General features: G+C 43.5%; 1 protein-coding gene across 2 annotated transcripts; it reads right to left on the bottom strand.

The window, feature by feature from the left end:
• Positions 1–1596: 1596 nt before the first annotated feature.
• Positions 1597–22304, bottom strand: lmbrd2b (LMBR1 domain containing 2b). Of its 2 annotated transcripts, XM_085413287.1 has the most exons (18): positions 22105–22303; positions 13827–14036; positions 12379–12491; positions 11864–11962; positions 11617–11784; positions 11223–11433; positions 11071–11145; positions 10865–10978; positions 9856–10039; positions 9486–9667; positions 9104–9237; positions 8645–8750; positions 8460–8557; positions 7987–8090; positions 7857–7903; positions 7191–7305; positions 6979–7105; positions 1597–3772 (listed from the first exon to the last, which is right to left on the bottom strand). In XM_085413287.1, the coding sequence occupies exons 2-18, from the start codon at positions 13998–14000 to the stop codon at positions 3709–3711; spliced, it is 2115 nt and encodes a 704-aa protein (XP_085269413.1). In that variant the 5' UTR covers positions 14001–14036; positions 22105–22303; the 3' UTR covers positions 1597–3708. The 2 variants fall into 2 exon arrangements, with proteins under 2 accessions (XP_085269413.1, XP_085269414.1); XM_085413288.1 differs by lacking the exon at positions 12379–12491 and having other exon boundaries at positions 22105–22304.
• Positions 22305–23452: the final 1148 nt, after the last annotated feature.

Raw genomic sequence — 23452 nt, 5'->3', positions numbered from 1 at the left:
CAAGCATATCAATGGAAAGTCTAATGGAAGGGCAAAATGTGGCAGGAGCAGATGCACCAGCAGAAGAGATGACCGTGGCCTTCAGCGGATTATCAGACAGAAGATTCAAGAATCTGGTAGAGATCCAGAAAGAGTGGAATGAGGCAGGAGTCAAAGCTTCAAAACCACTTCTGAGCCTGAGCCAACGTCGCAAAGGACTCAACTGGGCCAAGGAGAAGATGGACTGGACTGTTGGCCAGTAGTCCAAGGTCCTCTTTTCAGATGAAAGTAAAGTGTGCCTTTCATTCAGGAATCAAGGTCCAAGTGTTTGGAGAAAGACAGGTGAGAAACAGAACCCAAGCTGCTTGAGGTTCAGTGTGAAATATCCACAGTCTGTCGTGTTTTGGGGTGGAATGCAGGTGTTGGTAAACTCTGCTTTCTTAAATCCAAGGTCACCGCAGCAGTCTACCAGAATGTTTTAGAGGATTTCCTGATTCCTTCTGCTGAGGATTTGTATGGAGATGCAGATTTCATCTTCCAGCAGGACCTAGGCCCTGCCCATACCGCCAGAAGCACCAAAACCTGGTTTGATTGCCATGCCATCACAGTGCTTGACTGGCCAGCCAACTCACCGGACCTAAGCCCCATTGAGAATCTATGCGGTATAATCAAGAGGAAAAAGAGGTCCACCAGACCCCAAAACAAAGAAGAGCTGACAGCAAGCATCAAGGAAATCTGGGCTTCCATAACTACCAGGCAATGCCACAGGCTGATTGCTTCAATGCCACGGCACATCGAGGCAGTGATTAAGGCGAAGGGATTCCCAACCAAGTATTGAAGATTGACATATCATTTTGAAAATATCGCATTTTGATTAATTTGATGTGATCCTAATTTATTTCTTTTTTTTCCTGCAAAAATGAGAAGTAAATGGTGATGTCTTCATAGTATTCTAATTGTTTGAAATCCTGTTTTCATGGGTTTTATGAGCTGGAAGCCCAACTTATGTACAAATAAACAACTAAGTACTTGAAATCGTTTAAGTTGTGGGCCCTGAATCTATAATCTATGAAAATTTAATGTTTTGAATGGAATTGTGGAAATAAATCAACTGGGCTAAAAACACCACAGCACTTTACAGGAAGGGCCAGTTTTTTCTCTATTTTTTGAGGCGACTGAGGTCCTTCAACATTTGCCAGAAAATGCTCAGGATTTTCTATGAGTCTGTTGTGGCCAGTGCGATCCTCTATGCTGTTGCATGCTGGGGGAGCAGGCTGAGGGTCGCAGATGCCAACAGACTTGATAAACTGATCCATAAGGCCAGTAAAGTTGTGGGGATGGAGCTTTTATTATCACTTCTATTTGTTGTGTCTGCTCTTCCGGGTTTCCTTTTAACAGTGAGTGCAGCTATTTCATAAAGTTTTAAGCAGCAGATGTGTTTGAAAAATAGCAAGAAACAAATGAAGGAAACCAACTGAAGCCATGCGTCGTATCTGAGACAATAACCAGGGTTAGACCAGGTCTGACACCTCAATCATTTTTATTGTGTAACAACACGGCAGCAAAGGACATTTTTATTTTGTCCCGGGAATAAATCACTACCAGAACAATGTGCTGCGATCATGGTGGACGATAAATATTCATCACCAGAATGATGAGACAGAAACACAGAAGAGCCATTTGTAAAGGCAGGAGGTCACTGAGAGAAGGTACAGTGTTAACAGGCTGCAAGAAATATATATACAAAGTCACATCTGTCTCTATCAGTTATTATCCCATATCATACAAAAGATATGATACATATGTACAGAGAAGTGTCCAGGTTCATCCTGACCATCCACCTTTCTGACTGAAGATCGTTTCTGCCAGCAGGATCTTCATCAACGCCACAACACTTAATGCCAATGCTATTTAAAGGGCCAGTTCTGTGTTTTTAGAGTTTCAGCTCACTTCATATTAATGTTATAAACTACTGCTTCATAAAAATGTGACTAAAGAAATCCCCCAAAGATCACTGTCATGGTTTCTTATTGTTTTTCCTACATTCCAGGCAGCCTCAGTCAATCTTTCAAAGTCAATCTCAATCTTTAGTTTATAATAAATACATTCATAAGCAGCTTGGTTTAGGAATCAATACAAGCCCACAATGACTTCTGGGGTTCCTCAGGGATCTGCTCTCAGTTCTTTATATTTCCAGTTTATTTTAATGTAAACAAAAACAAATATAAATCTAACAGCACACAGATGAAATACTGCTCACTTTACATGAATAAGTCAGCAGGTTTAAACTTGAACTGCCTACTTAGGATGAAAGAAACTAACGTTGGCTGCCTGGAAGGTAAGAAAGACCATCTGAAGCTCTAAAACATGACAACTTTGTAATAATGACCAGCCAGCGGTTACATCTCTAACCCTAAAAACTGCTTTTTAAAAGGTCACTTCTCTTTTTCTTACTTCCGTAATCCATGTATGAAGCAAACACCTGTCAATATTTCCTTCAACAGGACACAGTAATGTGCAAAAGTCTTGAGCTGTCCTTAATTTGTTTATAATTTGCTTCAAAGTCAAAATTTCTTGTAATATTTGAATGTTTTCTGAACAGTATGTTAAAGTCGCGTCCTTAAGAAACAGTTCAGCAGTGACCTGAGAGATATAACACAATAACACCGTCAGTCATGGTCTGATCTTCTCAAAGCACAGAACGACATAAAAAGAGTGGCATCATCATCATCATCATCATTATCATCATTATCCACAAAAGGGAGAAACATCCAAAGAAGAGCTTTGAATGTCCTTCAAGGAGCCTGGAGAAATGTTCCTGTAGATCCTCACAGAGTTCAGATGGGGCTGAAGGATGAAGGTCGGACCAAACATTCACTTTCAAGCTCGTTCGAACTGTAAAAACTCTGTTTTTGCCTCATATTCTTTTTTTTCTTTTTTTATAAATATTTGCACATATCAATGAATCGCTGCACCTATTTCCAGTTTTCATGCAAAATGTAAAGAAATGGGGCAAATGAGGGCTCAAGACTTTTGCACAGTGCTATATATATATATATATATATATATATATATATTTATTAAGTGAAACTGGATTCATTCCTGTTTAAACACAGTGAAGTTGTTGTAGGTCGATCAGGTAATTAATCACAGAGTTTACAGTGATCACATGGTTTCAGATACCACCACCTCCCAATTAGCTTTAAATTACAGAGAAATACAGACTCAATTAAACTGCACATTAATCCCATAAACATGAAGCCCTGACCTCCAACATGACTGAAGGATTTCAGGTTTATCAGTGACTGAATCAGCGAATCCTAACAGCTCCCATCATGACAGACAGTTAAATAAATCTACAACATTAAAGAATAAACACTAGAAATTAAATATATTAGCAGGGCCTCCATGAAACCTGCGGATAAAGTGATTCACATTCATGTGCTCTGACTGCCTCTCCTGCCTTCATGACATGCAGTAAATTGAGGGTTTGATCTGTTGAGAAGCTCAGGCCTGCAGTCTGTCACATGCTGAGTAAATTTAATATTCCTTCAAAAGTGCTTTCATGGACCTGCAGCTGCATACAGAAACGGATGCAAATTGTTTATGTAGATGTTTGCAGGTGAGAGAAGTTCACCTGAGCGGCTTTTATTCAGTGTGCATGCCGAGTGCTGAGAGAAGGAGGTCATGCTGCAGGTGGACGTGTGGACAGTGATTCAGACTTCTCTTCTAGATGTCGTCAAATATTCGGCTACGAGATGACGACATGGACAGGTACCGTCCTCCAGAGTGCCTGAAAACACAAAAACACACAAGTTCACACATCTCTGGATAGGTCAGTGCAGACACATTAGAAACAGGTGTGCTTTACTCCAACACATTAAAGAGCACTGAGGTCAGCGCTGAAATGAACGAACTGACAGTTATTTATCAGAAAACTTTATAAAAAAAAACCTTTAAGTTCTTTAAATTCAAATTCAAATTTTATTTGTCACACACACACAACCATACACAGTATGACATGGGGGTGAAATGCTTGTAGCTGTACAATGCCCGACCATTAAATGACAGAAGTTCTACAATATTTACAATTTACTACAAAAATTTACAAATTAACTTAGGAATTTACAGTAAAGAATGTGCAAATAGCAGAAGAGATTATAAAGATAAGGATTATAAATTATAGGAATTATAGGATTATAGGAAATGTGTGGTGGTGCGTGTGGTGACGTGTGTGAGAGTCCAGTCTTATAGTGACGTGTTTGGGAGAGTCCAGTCCTACACCTGGTTCAGGCCCCGAATAGCCTGGGGGAAGAAGCTCCTCCTCATTCTCTCTGTTTTGGCCTTAAGGGAGCGGAAGCGCTTCCCAGACCTCAACAGTGAGAAGAGTCCATTGTTGGGATGGGAGAGGTCCATCATAATCTTCCTAGCTTTGGACTTGCACCGCTTGGTGTAGATGGACAGCAGGTCAGGGAGCTCTGATTGAATGATGCGTTCGGCCGAGCGCACCACCCTTTGCAGATCTCGTCTATCCTGCTTGGTGCTGTTCCCAAACCAGGTGCAGATGTTTGACGTCAGGACGCTCTCGATGGTGCAGGAGTAGAAGTTCTTGAGCGCCTTCAGTGGCAGATGGAAGTCTCTAAGTCTTCTGAGGAAGAAGAGACGCTGACGGGCTTTCTTAACCAGGGTGTTGATGTGACAGGACCATGACAGGTCCTGAGTGATGTGGACACCCAGGTATCGGAAACTGTCCACTCTCTCCACTGGCGTGCCACTGATGATGAGGGGTTTGTAATTCCTCGCCTGCTTTGTAGTGAAGTCCACGATCAGCTCCTTAGTCTTGCTGATGTTTAGGAGGAGGTTATTCTCCTGGCACCAGGTCTCCAGGTTCCTAATCTCCTCCAGGTAGGCCGTCTCGATGTTGTCGGAGATCAGGCCCACAACAGCAGTGTCGTCAGCAAACTTGACAATGGAGGTGGTGTCGGATGTGGCTACACAGTCATAAGTGTACAGTGAGTACAGCAGGGGGCTTAAAACACAGCCCTGAGGCACTCCAGTGCTGAGTGAGATGGAGGGGGAGACTTGTTTTCCCACCCTCACTGATTGGGGTCTGTCTGTGAGGAAGTTGAGGATCCACTGACACAGTGATGAGCTGAGTCCTAGATCCGTCAACTTGGTGAAAAGCTTAGAGGGAATTATTGTGTTGAATGCTGAACTGTAGTCCACGAACAGCATCCTAACATAATTCCCTCTGCCAGTGTCCAGGTGACTCAGGGATGTGTGGAGCAGGTGAGATATGGCATCGTCTGTGGAACGATTAGTCCGGTAAGCAAACTGAAGTGAGTCGATGGTGGGAGGAAGTGAAGAAGTGATGTGATCTCTCATCAGTCTTTCAAAACACTTCATCACAATTGAAGTCAGTGCTACTGGACGGTAGTCATTGTGGCAAGCGGGCTGTTGTTTCTTTGGAACAGGGACAATAATGGACTGTTTGAAGCACGTGGGAACCACAGCTTGGGCCAGGGAGAGGTTGAAGATCTCCGTGAACACCGGTGCTAGTTGATCAGCGCAGGCTCTAAGGACCCGGCCAGGGATTGCATCTGGTCCTGCTGCCTTCCTGGTGTTCACCCTCCTGAAGGTGTTCCTCACGGCATGCTCTGTGATGACGAATGCATTTTCTTCACTGGTGCACTGCGAGCGCGCGCAGCCGTTTGTTGTTTTAATTGCTGCGGCGTCGAAGCAAGCATAAAACGTGTTCAGCTCATCAGCCAGTGAAGCATCGGCATTCATCATTGAAGAAGCTGGTCGTTTATAGTCCGTTATAGTCCGCAGTCCTTTCCACAGGCTCCTAGAGTCGCACTGTCGTAGCTGTGACTCTAGTTTTTCCCCGTAGCTCCGCTTTGCCTTTCGGACCGCGCTGCGCACGTTGTAGGACGCAGCCTTGTATAGGTCCATATTACCGGAGACAAGCCCTTCATTGTAGGCAGCGGTGCGTGATCTCAGAGCGTCGCGGATGTTTTTATCCACCCACGGCTTCTGGTTGGGAAACGTTCGGATGATAGTTCTTTCTGCTGTGTCGTCCGCTAGTTTCCCGATAAATCCCACAACCGCTTCCGTAAACGGAAAACTATCCACACTTCTCTGTCTCCACTTCTTCACCTTTTCTTACTGAATCCACCCAAAAAACATCCAAACATTTAAATATTACTTCTTCCTTTTGCTTTTTAACAACATTTTGGTTAGTTAACCCTTAGTTAACCCTTTTTTAAATATTTCTGGCTGGTGCATGCAGACATCAACCCTGCAGGTCACGGACATTTTACATCCCGCCAACAGACAGGAGCTAAACATGAGCAACCAAAGTCAAGTTATCTGCATTTGAAACTCTATCCATCCATTCGCTTCCGCTTCTCCTTTTCAGGGTCGCAGGGGTCGCTGGAGCCTATCCCCTATCCCCACTAACTACATGTCTTTGGACTGTGGGGGAAGCCGGAATACCCGGGGAGAACCCACGCAAACACAGGGAGAACATGCAAACTCCACACACGCCCTCCACTCCCTGATGGTGAACTCAGGACCTTCTTGCTGTGAGGCAATAGTGCTAATTTGAAACTCCTCTTTAAATCTATTGGGGCAATAAAAACAGCAGGTTAGGGGTCAGCAGGAGGATCTGATGAAAACCGCTTCACACGTACCACCAACAAGAGTGTTTGGGTGTCACGTCTCTGCTGTGTTGGCTTGGGGCCATTAAGTTATGCACTCTTGTGTTGTACTGTAATAACTTCCTGAATCTCATCCTGGATAATTATCCGTATTTAAAAAAAAAAAAAAAAAAAAAAAAAAAAAAAAACACACTCAGAAATGAAACAGCAGTCAAACTGAAAACTATTAAAATACAAAGTTAAAGAATTAAACATTACCAGCAGCTGAAAACAGGGAAACTCTCAAACGTGCATCCCAAACACAGTGGCCTAACCATGACGATGACACCATGCTTACCTTCCAGACTCAGCGTCCAGCGGGTCATCTGTCAGCGCTTCGGCGTTGAAGTCCAAGGGCTCGGCGTCCTGCAGCAGCTCGATGCGGTCCCTCTCTGCTCGGCTCCCAGACCGGGAATATTTAGCCTCTGTTCAAACAACAGGAAGTGCTCCGTCACCCGAAAACCACCAAAAACACCTTCAGAGAGCAGCGCCGACCACCTGCTGACTTACGTCTGCTGTTGCTGGAGCTCACGGTGTCTGAGTAGCTCGTCTCCTTCATCTCGTGGCTGCTCCTGTTCCTCGCAGCGTAGTCTTCTCTCGGGTTCCCGTAGCGCTCCTTCCACTCCTGCAGCAGATGACACAACACAAACAGATCAGGACGCTTGAACAAGGATTTCACTCCTGCTGTTTCCCGCTCCTGCTGTTCATGTTTGTACGTGACGGGTTGTGTAAGCGCTCTGACACGAGTCATCTGTGTCACGCCATGATTCCATCACTCCTGGCATCAGCTTTCTTTCACTCACACATTCATCAAACAGTCAGAAAAACAAACATTTCAGTGTTGTCACTACAGTTGCCTCATCTGCTGATTCTAAATAGCTGTCTCTGTGTTATTGGCCTGCAGGGACGCTGATGTTCAATCTTTAATCTTAGGCAGAAAACCCAGTGATGAGCATCTTCTGTACTTCCTGTTTCAGTGTTGTTTCCTCTCCCAGCAGCTGACTTTGTTATTTTGGAATATAATATTATATCTGAGGAAACCTGCTGTAAACTACAGTCTGTGCACTTAATAAACAATGAAAATATATATTATTAAAATAAGATATACAAAGGGACTTTGATGCATGTGATTAGTTTTCTCTGATATCTAAAAAGAAGCAGCAAACAGGTACTCACCCTCCGTCTGTTCTCACCATCTTCAATCCTCTGCCTCTTCCTTTTCTCTGTAAAAAATATTGTATTTTACTATTTTACTACTTTCATGTTAAAAAGTCAAAGAGAATTCAGATGATGGTGGCAGTCTTACCCCGGCGAATCAGCTCCTTTCCCTCGTCGATCAGGTCAGAGGTCATTTCACTGTCATCCATAAACTGCTGGAAGCCCAGAAGATTCAGGCAGCGAGTCCCCAAACTGAGGAGAACATTGATTATAACACAGAGTCACAAACATAACTACATATATAATAAACCGCCTGATGGTTCTGTTTAATCCTGCACTAACCAGCAGAGAGAAGCAGGATCTAAAAGACTGCTATAAATGCTACAGCTCACCAACACCCCAGACATGCAAAGGTTTTATAATCTGAATTATTTAATCCGTCGGGATCTCTTCCAGTTTTTTGTTTTCAAAGACTTCAGTTTAACTCATGAACAACAAGGAAAAGCAGCAAATTCTGTATGTAAAACCCTGTTCTGGCTTTTCAGACTATCTTCTGTCACATGACCAATCCACACTGTTAAAGAAGCGCCCAGCAGGGAAGACTCCAGAGACTCATCTCACCTGAAGTAGGTGGCGATGCAGAGGATGACGATCAACATGGGGTAGTAGATGTAGAAGCCATTAGCAATGAAAGAGAGGACGCGCATGGATCCCATGATCTGTTCCAACAAACAAACAACAGGTGAGTCAGGCAGACACTGCAGCATAGGTGTGTTACACAGGTTTCATACAGTGTGGGTATTTACAGAAGTGTAAGCAGTTTGCAGCTTTTCCTGGTGGGAGATGGCCGAGTCCATGTGGATCAAACCCAGGAAGTTGAGACAGAGAGGAGGAGTCAGACGACAGAACAGCCTGCAGGAGGAAAACACGACAGAGTCACTAAACCTCCATCAGGTCAACTCCTCCATCGCCTCCAAGTGAACTTCTGCGTCACATAACATGTTGTTTAATAACACTGACTCACTACAAAACGCTCTAGTTTCTGTGCTTTAAGAAGATAAAGAGGAGATCCTTTCTACAGAACAGGTATTAAAATTAAGTAATTTGAGGTTTTTTGAAACAGTACAAATGTTTTTCTTGTATATGAGGAGGAACATTCTAGAAAGAAACGTGTGCTCATGTCTTCTCTTGGTTTACAGCGATCTTTCCTGAACATGTCCCTTTCAGAATCCTTTCAAAATAAAAGCATTCTTGCTGTCACTTACATGCCGCTGAACTGGAGGCTGTAGGCGTCGGTCTGGTGGTGGGAGGCCAGGTAGTAGTAGTTGAAGACTCGGATGCGAAACACGGTGGAGTAAACACAGGTGCACAGGAAGAAGATTGTGATGAAGCACGCCATCTGGTGGAGAGAGAGAGCAAAAGGTGATCAGAGGTCTGAATGAAGTGTGATCGTGTTTCAACAAAGAAACAGTGAAACTGAAACACGCATCACATGTCATGTTTCCTTCATTGTAAAACAACAAAGACTCAGCTGTGCAGCACTCCATCACACAGCAGCCTTTAAACACTTTCAGAGGCTCTACAGAAATATGAAGCTCTGTGTCTGATGGTTTGTGTGTAAACCAGCGTCTGTCTTCTCAGGCTCACCTCGATGTACAGGTAGTTGTAGTCTCTCTCAGCCAACTGGATGAAGATGGCGAACAGCGAGAGGACGGGCCGTGTGCTGAAGAAGGTGCACTCGGACCAAACCACAACCACGCTGAACAGAGTCAGGACGATGGAGAGGAGGCGGTAAAACCAGCGCTTCAGGAAGCACTCCCAGTACCACTCTGTGACACACACACACACACACACACACACACACACACACACACACACACACACACACACACACACACACACACACACACACACAGGGCAGTGTTTACTCTTCGACGTCACTGCCACCAGCAACCAAAAGAAAACTGTAGCAGGACACCTGTGCAGGTGGTTACAGGAGTGATCTCATTACACCCACCTACAGTCGGGGTGTAGATGTATCTGCTGAACCAGCCGGCCGGCTCTGATGAAGGGAAGCTGTGGACAAACTGGTGGGTGGAGCTGGTCTCGTTCTTGGCCACGTCCTCCAGGTGGATGGCCTGCTGCAGGAGGATTTGCCACTGCACACGCGTCCGGTTGTGTCTCTGCACGGCGTAGATCACCTGCACACGACAGGTTCGGACATCAGAGTAGGGGAAACAGAGTGAACAGGAAACAGAAGACTTCAGCTGTGTGCAGTGTGAGGAGGAAACTACAAGCACAAAGAGAAAGATTTTTCCTTGTTTCATCGCTTTTTACATCATCGTCATCTCATCATCATCCTCTTCTTTTTTGAAATCATCACCTGTACAGCATCACTGTAACTGTAAATGTTCTGCAGTGGAACGAGGACTATCTTCTCGCTCAGCTGACAGCAGTGATTACAAAGATTATGAGTCATATCTTTATCGATCTGAATCTTACAATCTAAGCCATTTCAGTGCAGCTCAGTTCTGCATTTTCAGGCACTTCTAATATTCTGGCCACCTCATGTATATAAATAAATATGAAGAACAGAAAAAAGAGACATATTTAAATATAATGAACATGTAATGTACCATCAGCAACATAATTAAAATGGACATCAGAAACTTTGTTACGGTGGAAATTTTGGGGGCCAGTGGGAGTAAAATGTCCGTCCATCTCAGACAGACGGAGCCTGACATCATGGTTTGCTTCTCACCCCCGGCTAACAAAGGTCAGCACTAGACTGAGCTTTGTAAGATTAGCTGATGCCCCCAACCTTCACTGAGCAGCTTTATCATGTGGATAAAGTTTAAGGTGGACGTGCTCTGTGCAGGTATTCAGGAAACACACAGAAACACTTTCACTGAACACAAAAACATCTGCCACCACATCGTCAGGAGTCTTCATTAGAATCTGTTTCATCTCTTTATTCCTCCAATAAGAAGGCAGCACAGTCTGATTGACTCGTCAAATCCTCTCACCTGTTTATGAAGCTTCACCAGGCTCTTCTCCGTCGGGTACGTATTCTGTTTGTCATCAAAGTCCTCGTAGTCGTCCATGTTCCTGCCCATCTTCTCCTGGTAGTCCAAGGGGCACTGAGGGAAACCACGAGCACGTCATCACACTCATGAACTTAAACATCACAGTTATCACCCATCATGTTCACGCTCAGCTTCGCTCTACGTACTTTCCTGAGGATGGTGTCGATGTACTTCCTCAGCGGGTGGTTGTATTTGATGGATTCGCTGACCTTTCTCACCTCCTACAGCAGAACAGACGTCTCAGTGAAAACGGCAACATTAAACCAAATGTTTGTAACTGCTGGAGGCTGTCACTTACCTCCATGACATCCTCCAGGTTCTCTTCTGCATCCGCCTTCTCCGTCATCAGCTTGGATGCCTTGAAGTAGGTCTTGACGAGCAAGTGTCCGTGCCGGGAGGAGTTCCAGTAGGACCGAGGGATCTCCACCAGCCCGTACCCGAGTAACAGCACCAGCAGGAACAAACCCCAGGTGTTGGCGGCAGTGATCCCGATGGTCTGTAGCTCGTACCTGAGTAACACACAGAGCAGGTAACTCCATACAGCAGCCAATCAGGAGGAGTTTAGGAGTCGATTATGTGTTTATACAGCCCTCTGCATTTAATCGTCACAGCATGTCTTTGTCCTGTCTTTCTCTTCACAGACAGGACAAAACAAAACAAAAAAAGGGGGTTCTTCCTCAGGGTCCACTCACCAGGAGAGGCGCAACTCAGGATGAACGGCCACGTAAATGAGCAAAGAGCCGAAAATGAGCAGGTATGTCCCGTAATAAATGGCGTTCTCAATCAGTGCCGTTTTGATCTTCCCGGTGATGGAGAAGCCTCCGGAGCGAGCGTACGACTGCATGAAGGGCAGCAGCAGCCTGACGACACAAGAAAACCTTTAAAACACAAAAACTCAGCATGTGGAGGTTTCATGAGGAGACTCGGGCTCGTACTGACCACGTGAGGCACTGAGACGTCCAGTACACCACCCTCCAGAACACTGGCATGATGCCATCAGGGATGTAGCTCCACGGCTTGTGGCACAGCGTTCGTACACTGAGAGGAAACACAATCAGGAGTTCAGAAACCTGCTGATGTTATCTGGTTTTATTTACTAAGACAACACTTCTTTTAGTCACATTTTTTGTAACACACTCAGGTCTCTCTAAGAAAAGCCGCCTGAGTTTCAAAGTACATTTACTCAAGTTCAATAAGAAGGAGTCGCTTCAAATCCTGCTCTGTCTTCTGCTCTGACTCTCTGTGTGAAAAGATCATTAACGACTTGAAATGCCTTCATGTCCAGATCACAGAGGACATACTGAGTGGATGTGTTGTTTGGGTTCAGCTCTCTGTCCCTGAATTATGAATTATGTCAAACACTTCCTGTTAATCACCAACAAATTTCCAGAAAACTCACTGCAGAGGTTTCAACCTTTACCCTGAAATCACACACGCACGCACAGCATTCAAACCTTTTTGTGGGTGCAGCGGTTGTGTTTACTATAGTGCGATTGGACAGCGGTGAGACGAGGGCGGGAACAGACGCCTGCTCCTTGTGGTCCTGCTCACACTGCCTGTAGATTGTCTGTAAGCAGCAGACAGACAAACGTACGCTGACACACATTCACTGAATGAAATCAAACATGTAAAGATCTTTTCCACACATATGGAAGTCGAAATCTGACATTTACATCAGAGCCGTATAAAACAGTAATCTTTTGTTGTGTAACAGATGTGCTTGAAGTCCACAGGAGCTCATAAGGCTTCTCTATGAAATGTCATAAAAGTTAAAGATGTTATATTAAAAAACAAAAGAATCTCAAAAATGACAAAGAACAACTAGACAGTAGGGCCATGATTAGTCGATTAGTCACGATTACGTCGACTATCAAAATCGTCGACGACTGAATTAATAGTCGACGCGTCGTTTGAAGCTTTGTAAGATCCCAAAAGACGCAGGAATGAGTAGTAGGATTTAAGAGTGTAATAACGGACTGAAACAGAAGATGGCAGCACTGCATGTACAAGGATGCCAGCTGCCGTTAAACCCCGAAGAAGAAGAAGAAGCTGTGTCCCAGAATTCATAGCGCAGCCCAGCTCAGTTTACAACAATGGCGGCAGCTGGTTAGTTTTAATGTTACTCTTATTATTCTTTCTGGGTCACAAAATAAACGTTTAACATATTTTCAGGCGAGAATGTAGCTGTGTAAACCTCAAATATCTGCTCAGTTTATCAAGACACCGCATATTTTCAAAAGCGCTCCGACGTTTTCGGAGACGTCTGTTACCCACCAGCTCGATAGTTAGCCGGGGACAAAGCTCAATAGAGCCGTGAGAACACCGGACTCCCGGCAGATCGTTTTCAAACCTACCGCCGTCCTTCGCTACTCAGGTTAAACATGATATATGAGTCACTTAGATAACTTAAACATGTTATTGTTTGGATTTTTTTAGTATTTTATTTGTTCCCGAGTAAATCGATTTAGCTGAGATGAAAGTTATAGTTTTTACACAGCTGAATAAACGTCAAGCAGACAACTGATTATCAGAAGTGTGAGATGCTCGAGAATATACTCCAGTGTCCTGTTATATTTTAGATAGCAAGGAGTTTATTAAACTTCACTGAAACAATCTGCAAATTTCATTAAAATTTAATAAACTATCATCTTGTCTTTATTTTTAGTTAGCACAAACACTTCAAGCTGTAAGCTAATGATAGTTATATAAGAGCAGATCCATGATCTGATTAGTCGACTAATCGCAAAAATAATCGGTGACTAGTCGACTATCAAAATAATCGTTTGTGGCAGCCCTACTAGACAGAAACCATCAAAGTCCTGAGGAGCTTCGTGAATGGAAGGCTTGAACACCTCTGAGGACTTTGGAGGGATCTCAGTTTGATGCTGTGTGTCATACTGACCGTGCTGACGTCCAGAGGCAGGATGAAGACGATGAGGAAGCACAGGTACCAGGCCAGCAGCGTGCCGAACAGCACCATGCGCTGCTGCTTCTTGAAGTCTCCATATCGGTGCAGCAGGAACAGCGCCAAAAAAAACACCACTACGATCTCGATGCCGAGCGCCGCCCCACTCATCCTGCTGCGCTCCCGTCAGCAGGCACTGACACAAACCTGCAGCAGGTGGACAGAAACACTGGCGTGGTCACTTTACAGTTTTTTACAGACGCTAGGACACATTTCTCAATACTTAGGTCACTTTTGCAAAACTCCTCACACAGTGAGCACAACAGAAGTCTATGTGGGCTAAACTGAGGATCAGTTATCATTGTTTTGGCACAAAATGCATTCAATGACTACATCTCTCAAATTTCATGAATTATCTTCTCACTCAGACACAACAACTGCCAAAAATCTTTGTACGTACAGGACATTTTGCATGTGCTTACATACTGTTTTCAAAACTGTTAAACTTATGGCCAAAACAATAACACAATGCAAAACTTGAAAAGACAGCAAAATTCAACAGCAATATTTTATTGAAACATATTTTAAATCTAAAAATGCAGTTTAACCAGCCACAGCTGATTCTCATTGTAGATGAACATCTACACAGGTGTTACTCCTTCAATTTTTCAACTCCTTCAATTCTGGCATGCCAGAAGATTATTTCCTAGGTGTATTGCCCTAGATGACATAAGATGTGATGTGGATGAGAACCTGTGGCCAAATGGAGAAGACCGAGTAGATTAGCATTACTATTGTATGTGTATCAGTGGATGGTGTGTATACAAATTCTTGTATTTTGGGATTACTTAGTGCAAAAAAATAAAAATACATAAACAAATATTAACAAATTCTGCATGATGTCTGATTCATTCCAGTAACATATATTGAAATTATAAACAGAGATGTGTCCTTGTTTTACACAGGAAAACACTGTGTAATGCTACATGTTGTTAGTGTTTTTTAGATCATTGTTTTGTGGGTGACAAAGTGTGTTTGTCGGCTGTCAACCTTTGCTAGTGTTCTGGAAGAATGAGTTTATTTGAGACCTGAATAAAGTGTTTTGGTAGTTGTAGTGCATTTTGAATGTGAAATGAACTGCTTTGCCAAGCTGAAGGTCAGTTAGGAGAATTGTGTGAAGAGTTTTTCAAAAGTGACCTAAGTATTGTGAAATGTGTCCTAGCGGCTGTAAAAAACTGTAACGAAGCATTAATCACTTTTGAATCTTCAAATGCTACATCTGTTGGCTCTGTGATGGATTTTAGTCTCATTATTTGTGGGAGATCTGAAGCGCTCTTGAGCAGAGCACACATCTGTCAGGCTCGACGATCATCTCCACATTACCTGCAGAAAGCTGGAAAAATGAAAAATATTCACACTAAACCTCTGTGGGAAAGTCTGACTGCAGACAGTGACAATAAAGGAGCTGCTGTTGGTTGGTTATTAGGTTAGCTGCCAGTAACTGCTGTCTAACACAATAATGATGACCGCCATCTCAGAGAATCAGGACAGACGTGCACCGATGAGCAGAGGCACGCCAACCTGCCCTGAAAGACTCTTTGTGTGATTTCTTTGAAAAGTTGGGGGATGGAGGTTCCAACAAGCGACACGGGAAACAGCAGTTTTCCTCAGCAAGGGACCGGGGTTACGTAGCAGGGTCATCAAACTCAGAGCCAGCAAGTCTGCTGTGATGTTTCCTCAGGATTCGGTCACGTTCACTGGGTGAAGTGTGCAGAAGCCTTTGGACGAACCGTTGGGTCTTTATGCAAAGCTTTACATCATCTCTGTGTTCCCTCTAGCACCATCACTGGCTACCCCATCACATGGACTCTTCACCCTCCTGCCCTCTGGGAGGCACTACAGGAGCCACCGGACTAAGACAACCAGGTACCTGAACAGCTTCTTCCCCACAGCTGTCAGACTCCTGAATAGGGCTGCCACAAACGATTATTTTGATAGTCGACTAGTCACAGATTATTTTTGCGATTAGTCGACTAATCAGATCATCATCCATTGGACGTACAGCTTATTGCACCAGCAGCATCTGCTCTTATATAACTATCATTAGCTTACAGCTTTAAGTGTTTAAGATCTGTGCTAACTAAAAATAAAGACAAGATGATAGTTTATTAAACTTCACCGAAACAATCTGCAAATTTCATTAAAATTTAATAAACTCCTTGCTATCTAAAATATAACAGGACACCGGAGTAAATTCTCGAGCATCTCACACTTCTGATAATCAGCTGTCTGCTTGATGTTTATTCAGTTGTGTAGAAACTATAACTTTAATCTCAGCCAAACCGATTCACTCAGGAACAAATAAAATACTAAAGAAAGCCAAACAATAACATGTTTAAGTTATCTAAGTGACTTATATATCATGTTTAACCTGAGTAGCGAAAGACGGCGGTGGGTTTGAAAATGATTTGCCAGGAGTCCGGTGCTCTCACGGCGCTAGTGAGCCTAGCCCCCGGCTAGCTAGTGGGTAACAGACGTCTCCGAAAACGTCGGAGCGCTTTTGAAAATATGCGGTGTCTTGATAAACTGAGCAGATATTTGAGGTTTACACAGCTACATTCTCGCCTGAAAATATGTTAAACGTTTATTTTGTGACCCAGAAAGAATAATAAGAGTAACATTAAAACTAACTAGCTGCCGCCATTGTTGTAAACTGAGCTGGGCTGCGCTATGAATTCTGGGACACAGCTTCTTCTTCTTCTTCGGGGTTTAACGGCAGCTGGCATCCTTGTACATGCAGTGCTGCCATCTTCTGTTTCAGTCCGTTATTACACTCTTAAATCCTACTACTCATTCCTGCGTCTTTTGGGATCTTACAAAGCTTCAAACGACGCGTCGACTATTAATTCAGTCGTCGACGATTTTGATAGTCGACGTAATCGTGACTAGTCGACTAATCGTGGCAGCCCTACTCCTGAACTCTGCCTCCTGACATCTGACCCACGTTAACACATGGACTGGACACACACACACACACACACACACACACACACACACACACACACACACACACACACACACAATGGAAAACTGTACCCTCAGACACACAATAATAACATGGACTGAACCACCACTCACAACCACTAGCACTTTATATAGCCTCTGTAGAAATTATCCACATATCTCACTTATCTTAACTGCACTACTGTATAGTTCTGTGTAAATAATCATTCTGTACATACAATAATTTTTAATTCCACAACTGTTTATAACCTGCACAGTTCACATTTCTGTATAGCTGTATATCTCAGATTTCTGTATAGTTTTTCATATTTATATCCTGTTCATAGCCTGTACATAGCTTGTACTCACTACAGCCTGTACATACTTACACTTATAGCATATTCATAACATACTTCATACCGTGTACATTATAACATACCATAATAGACCCATTTCTGTAATATACTCACATATCTATATTATTGCTAATATATATTGTAATATATCTATATCACTAAAGCACTTCTGGATGGATGCAAACTGCATTTTGTTGCCCTGTACCTGTGCATGTGCAATGACAATAAAGTTGAATTCTATTCTATTCTATTCTATTCTAAATGACATCACCTGGGTGAGCTGCCCACTTTTGACTCTGCCTCTTCTTCCTCAAAGTCAAAGTTTCTGAATGTATCTGTGGTTATTACAACAAACAGCTGGATTCCACTCAGGTTTTTTAAGCCTAACCCTTATTTTGAAAGTTCAGTCCCTGCTAAAGCCGACCCTTCCTTCCAGCTTGGTGGTCAGGTTGCTCTCAGTCTTCTTCGGTGGATAAACTCCACCGGGACTATGCTGGGTGATGAGCTCCTGTATTGAACTCACAAAGAGCCACAAAGCAGTGCAAAGCTCATTGCTGCCTACTGCAAGCCCAGCCAGGGAGTTGGATTCTGTCTATGGATGAAGATTTAACTGTTGATGCAGCGGATTATTGCTCCAGAGTTTCTGTCAGAGGTTTATTTCTTAATGTACTCTAAGAAAGCATGGAGGCCCATCCTGTCATCCACACATGTGAGGCCACCTAACACTATTAGTTACCTCACACCTTGTGTCACTCTCTGACTTCTGTCCAGGTTCAACTGTTCAATCATGAAAAACATATTTCCCTGTCAGTGCTGACAGGCACTGCCTGCAGATGTTCCTTTTAGCTTGCTTTGTATTTTTTTTTTTTTTTACAGCATGTCTAATGTTCTGACGTCCTACTGAAACAAACACACCTGCTCTGCCTCACGTTTCCTCTCAAGCTGCAAACATCTGCCACCTAGCTGTTTCTGTTTTAATAACCACAGATCCATTCAGAAACTTTGACTCTGAGGAAGAAGAGGCAAACGCTTTAAGAGGAAGCTGGGCTTCTCTGTCTGTGGTCATGTGATCCTCCTCGTGATGGTATAAAGGTCAGAGATCTTCTCTCAGATGAGATTACCATCAATAAAACCAAAGTGTCCACACAGCTGTGACATCAGTCTGTGCTGCAGGACTTGTGCCTCTCTTGATGTTTCTCACACTTGCACTTCATTTTATTTTTATTTCTACAGATTTCTTCCTTATGTGAACAGCTGAAGGACCAGGGGTAACATGTGAAGATTTTTTATCTGTCCCCAAAAAGACCATTGGTGTTGTGAAAAGTCACATGATCAGTGATGAACCAACAAGCAGGAATGAGCTGAAGGAATGAGCTCAGACTCAACCGATGTAGCCTCAGTGAATGTGTGTTTAACATATCACTGTTGTTAAACAGGCTAATAGTTTGTGTGTCCGGCCTATGTGTGTGTTAATGTGTGTAGGCCCTGTGGTTTTACATTTGTGTCCACAGCCCACCCTGTAATGCCGGGAATGCCTCAGTGACCTCCCAGAAGAGTAAGGAGAGTGGATATGCTATTGCAGAGGCTCAGACTCAGGTAAGTAGCAACCATCACTGTGTCAGGCCTCACTAACATACAGTTAACCTGTGAGGGAGTCAGACAGTCTGAGTGACTGTTCTTGCCTCTGGTCAGATCACACATGTTGATCTTAAACCTCATTCAGCATTAATGGGGCTCCACAGATGTGCAGGTTACCCAGATGTGCACTTATGCCCCTCTGCACCCTCCTCCTCCCTGCACCCCTATGCTACAGAGGTGTGTAAACAGCTCCCAGTGATGATACAGGCTCTCAGTGTGTCGCAGCTACAAGGAGCTGTAACCGCAGACCCAATCACAGACAGGAAGTCCTGACTTCCGCCTGACAGCCGCGGACATATTCATCACCGTTCCCGGCTGATGAGGAGGATTTCTGGGAGACCACACCCGGAGGAAACTGCGATTCCTTATGTGTTATGATGTAGATGATCGGGTGACCCGCAGCTGACCTCACAGCCTCTCGGAGCTTCACAGCCGCGCGTGAACGCCCGCCGACTCCTTATCAGCGCAGAGCGACAGCTGCCGGTGTTCCAGATCTACTGGCGTTTAGATCAACTGGCGTTGGTCGAACAGATGTGTGGCAGTCTTGCGTTTCAGTAGCTACTACCGACAAACCAGCAAAAAAACGCCAAATGTGTCATCTGTGACACTTGTGAGGTTATCTCAAACACACTCCGTCAGTCTTGATGCTGTTGAACAACAAAATGTATAAAAATGTGGCGAGTTTACCTGGTGATATCCTCATGCGCGACGCGATTGCGAAAACAGCAAACAAGTAACACCACGCCGATGTTGTTCACAGGACAGCAAGAGTAAACGATCGGGAGACTCTTGTCGTCGTTATCGTTCCCCTCGCACGGTTTATTTCTCCGAATTCAGCGTTTTTGCTTCACAACTAAAGCGAGCAGTTTACTTTGTGCACTAACATGGAGTCGAGTCAACCAGCGCCACCTCTGGCCAAGTGCCACAGCCTACAGCCAGATCAACCTGTGACACATCTGCACCACGTTTGAATCAGTGTCATGCACATTTGTACCTTTCAATTGTGTCTGTTTGTGCGTCATGCAAATAAACCTTTGAAAAGAATGAAATGATATCATATATTCCTTATTGGCCTACATTTGTACAAAATTCCAAATTATATACACAAAGTCATAGACATCACCACTCCAATTGGTCATCATGATTTTGATATTCTCTTTTTCCATAACAATGAAATACGCCTTGGACAAATATGACACATCAATATTTCATTAGTGTTGTAACATCACATCCTGTAAGCATCGTTTGTCTGTGTCTTTTCCCTGGAAATGAATATTTCCAGCCAATATAGGCAATCCATCAACATGGCTGGAGTTATATACAGTCTGTATAAGTGTGGTTAATCTAATGAACATTTGTAAGGAGACGGCAGTTACTTTGAATTCACAGCAGTTACACAGTGATTAGTAATAAACAGAGCCAGTGAGAGTGAGTGGATTTAAGAAAGTCAGTGACTCAGGTGTGTTGCTTGGTTTGTCATCTGTTTGTGAGACTGGAGGAGACGTAGAAATCCTTTGTTTTAAATCTTAGTTAGGAAGATTCCTGTTTGAAAACAAGCACTTTCTGTGAGGAATGCAAGAAGTACATCTGCAGAAAGCACATTTTGTCCAGCATGTGGACAAAATTGAAAATGTTGAGGATTGAAAAACTGAGAACGTTGGGCAAGTTCAAAAGAAATGTGTTTGTAAGAACGAAAAACCAAATTGTTCCTAAAATAGTTATGGAAAGTCTAACTGTTGTATGTCTGTGTTCTACATGTTTATCTAATGGAAAATAAAGTTGCTATTGTTTTATTGCAGTTTTTGGATAATTCTGAGTGGATTTACACAGTACGGGTCAAAATGACCCGCAACAAAATCAATGTCAATTGTTTGTTCTTCAACATAATACAAGGGTTAATTTCCAAAACTTGCTTATGATCTTCAATTTGTAGCAGATCCACTATCACACAGCAGCTGGAGCAGTCTCCAATGGAGGTCAGTCCACTACTACCATAGCCTACTACTAGATTAACTTGTGACACATCTGCACCTGCTGCTATGATCACATTGAGTAGAGGCTGAGTGGCTGCACTTACCCCTGGTACATCCAAATCTGCCCACAAACATGTTGACAGATGCAATGCCAGCAATGTGGATTGTCAACACTAAAAACAATCAGTAAGCAAAGACAACAGGGATCACTTTTTTCTGTTTATTTAGCACCCACAACATTTGTCCACAACACTGTGTGGTACCACTTTCCACAGAAGGTGCATTCAATCTGCAAGATTGAATGAGATTGTCAGGGTCATTGTCTGACTGTTTATTACTAATCACCTGCAGTACATTCACAGTAACTGCCATCTCCTTACAAATGTTTATTAGATTAACCACACTTATACAGACTGTATATAACAACCAACTCTGAAATGTTCGTTTGCAGAGGGAAGACACAGGCAGACTATGCTAACGACATGTGATGTTACAACACTAATGAAATATTGATGTGTCATATTTGTCCAAGGCGTATTTCATTGTTATGGAAAAAGAGAATATCAAAATCATGATGACCAATTGGAGTGGTGATTTCTATGACTTTGTGTATATAATTTGGGATTTTGAACAAATGTAGGCCAATAAGGAATATATGATATCATTTCATTCTTTTCAAAGGTTTATTTGCATGACGCACAAACAGACACAATTGAAAGGTACAAATGTGCATGACACTGATTCAAACGTGGTGCAGATGTGTCACAGGTTGATCTGGCTGTAGGCTGTGGCACTTGGCCAGAGGTGGCGCTGGTTGACTCGACTCCATGTTAGTGCACAAAGTAAACTGCTCGCTTTAGTTGTGAAGCAAAAACGCTGAATTCGGAGAAATAAACCGTGCGAGGGGAACGATAACGACGACAAGAGTCTCCCGATCGTTTACTCTTGCTGTCCTGTGAACAACATCGGCGTGGTGTTACTTGTTTGCTGTTTTTGCGATCGCGTCGCGCATGAGGATATCACCAGATAAACTCGCCACATTTTTATACATTTTGTTGTTCAACAGCATCAAGACTGACGGAGTGTGTTTGAGATAACCTCACAAGTGTCACAGATGACACATTTGGCGTTTTTTTGCTGGTTTGTCGGTAGCAGCTCCTGAAACGCAAGACTGCCACACATCTGTTCGACCAACGCCAGTTGATCTAAACGCCAGTAGATCTGGAACACCGGATCAACCAGGAACTCCGGCTAGCTGCCGCCGTGGGTTAGCAACCTCCTCCCAGCAGCCCCATCAGCTCTTACCGTGATTCCTGTGTGGGCTCCGGCTCCTCTCGGAGTGACGAGGCCACGTTTATCTCCGCGAGCTGCTCCTGTTATTATCAGCCACCGGTCTCCGAGAGAAACCTCTTGATTTCAGCTCGTTAGCTCAGTAGCATCAGCCCGTCACATCCCGGCCCTACCGGGAGGAGCAGATGACGTCAGAGCCAGTCTGCGCGTGCGCAAACACCATGTCATTCTGCCGCTTCTCTTAGCGCTTTATCGTTACTGCCCTCCACCGGATAGATCAGGAATTACCTGAGACAGAAGATTGAAGGTTCCAGAACACAAGATGACGTCATCGGCGTCACAGCGTCAAAACACCTTATCTTCACACCCTGCTGAGCACAGCTGCACGCACAAGTGCTTCCAGCTGTGCTCTAGTTGAATTTAAGCACTAATCTGGATCTTCACCTCCTAAGCAGGTGAAGACAACACAAGGGCTTTAACGAAGATGTGAACACATTAATGTTTCACTATTAGGTATTTCTGCAGGAACTACTTCCTGTGTGTCAGCCTTCACAAATAAATGTGTGTGCGTGTGTGTGTGTGTGTGCATGTGGAGGGGGTTGCTCCACTCTCTTTAATATTTTTATGTTCTTTCAGAAGTGTTCTCGAGCCCATACAGTGATTTTCACAGCATTGGGTGTTCAAACCCAATGCTGCAGCTCTCAGTCTGCACCCTGTGTGCACAGCTATTTAGATTCGATTATGAATCAATAAATGGATTTTAATGTTGTTATCTCTCCTCAGCCGGTCTTTCACAGACAGATAAGCTCCTCCATATCTTTAAATCGCACTTGGCCTCAATGTAGGTCTGAGGACTGAAAACAAAGTCAAAGTCCTCTTTGTCACATGGAGTCACACAAACCACCTGCAACTCAACACTTCAAAGACCAAGGAACTGGTTGTGGAACAACTGAGCTGTAGGTGCTTTTCTACACTGTGCAATATTTGCAATATTTGTTTTTTGTTTTTGTTTTGTCTTTTTTTCTTATATTTGACTGTGCAATAATCACTGTGCAATATACTCACTCAAATGAGCAATCCTATTTATCCATATTGTATATTCTGTATCTATATATGTGTATATGTGTATATATGGTGTATTTATGCTTATATCCTTACTCTCATTCCCCTTGCTACTGGAAACTGAATTTCCCGGAGGAACCCACCCGAAGGATTAATAAAGTTTCATCTAATCTAATCTAATCTAATCTAATCTAATCTAATCTAATCTAAGGCACTGACTCAGAAGAGCAAACTGATTGTTTTCTCCATCAATGAGGCTGAAGGGATCTTTATTGTCTTCATGTGAATGGAGGCTAATGAG

Source organism: Rhamphochromis longiceps, linkage group LG7 (assembly GCF_057381845.1).
Source record: "Rhamphochromis longiceps isolate RC_006_pf linkage group LG7, R_longiceps_female_GT1.1, whole genome shotgun sequence".
Lineage (NCBI taxonomy): Eukaryota > Metazoa > Chordata > Actinopteri > Cichliformes > Cichlidae > Rhamphochromis > Rhamphochromis longiceps.
Note: the sequence above shows the minus strand (reverse complement) of the source record. Positions and strands in the feature narration are given on the sequence as shown.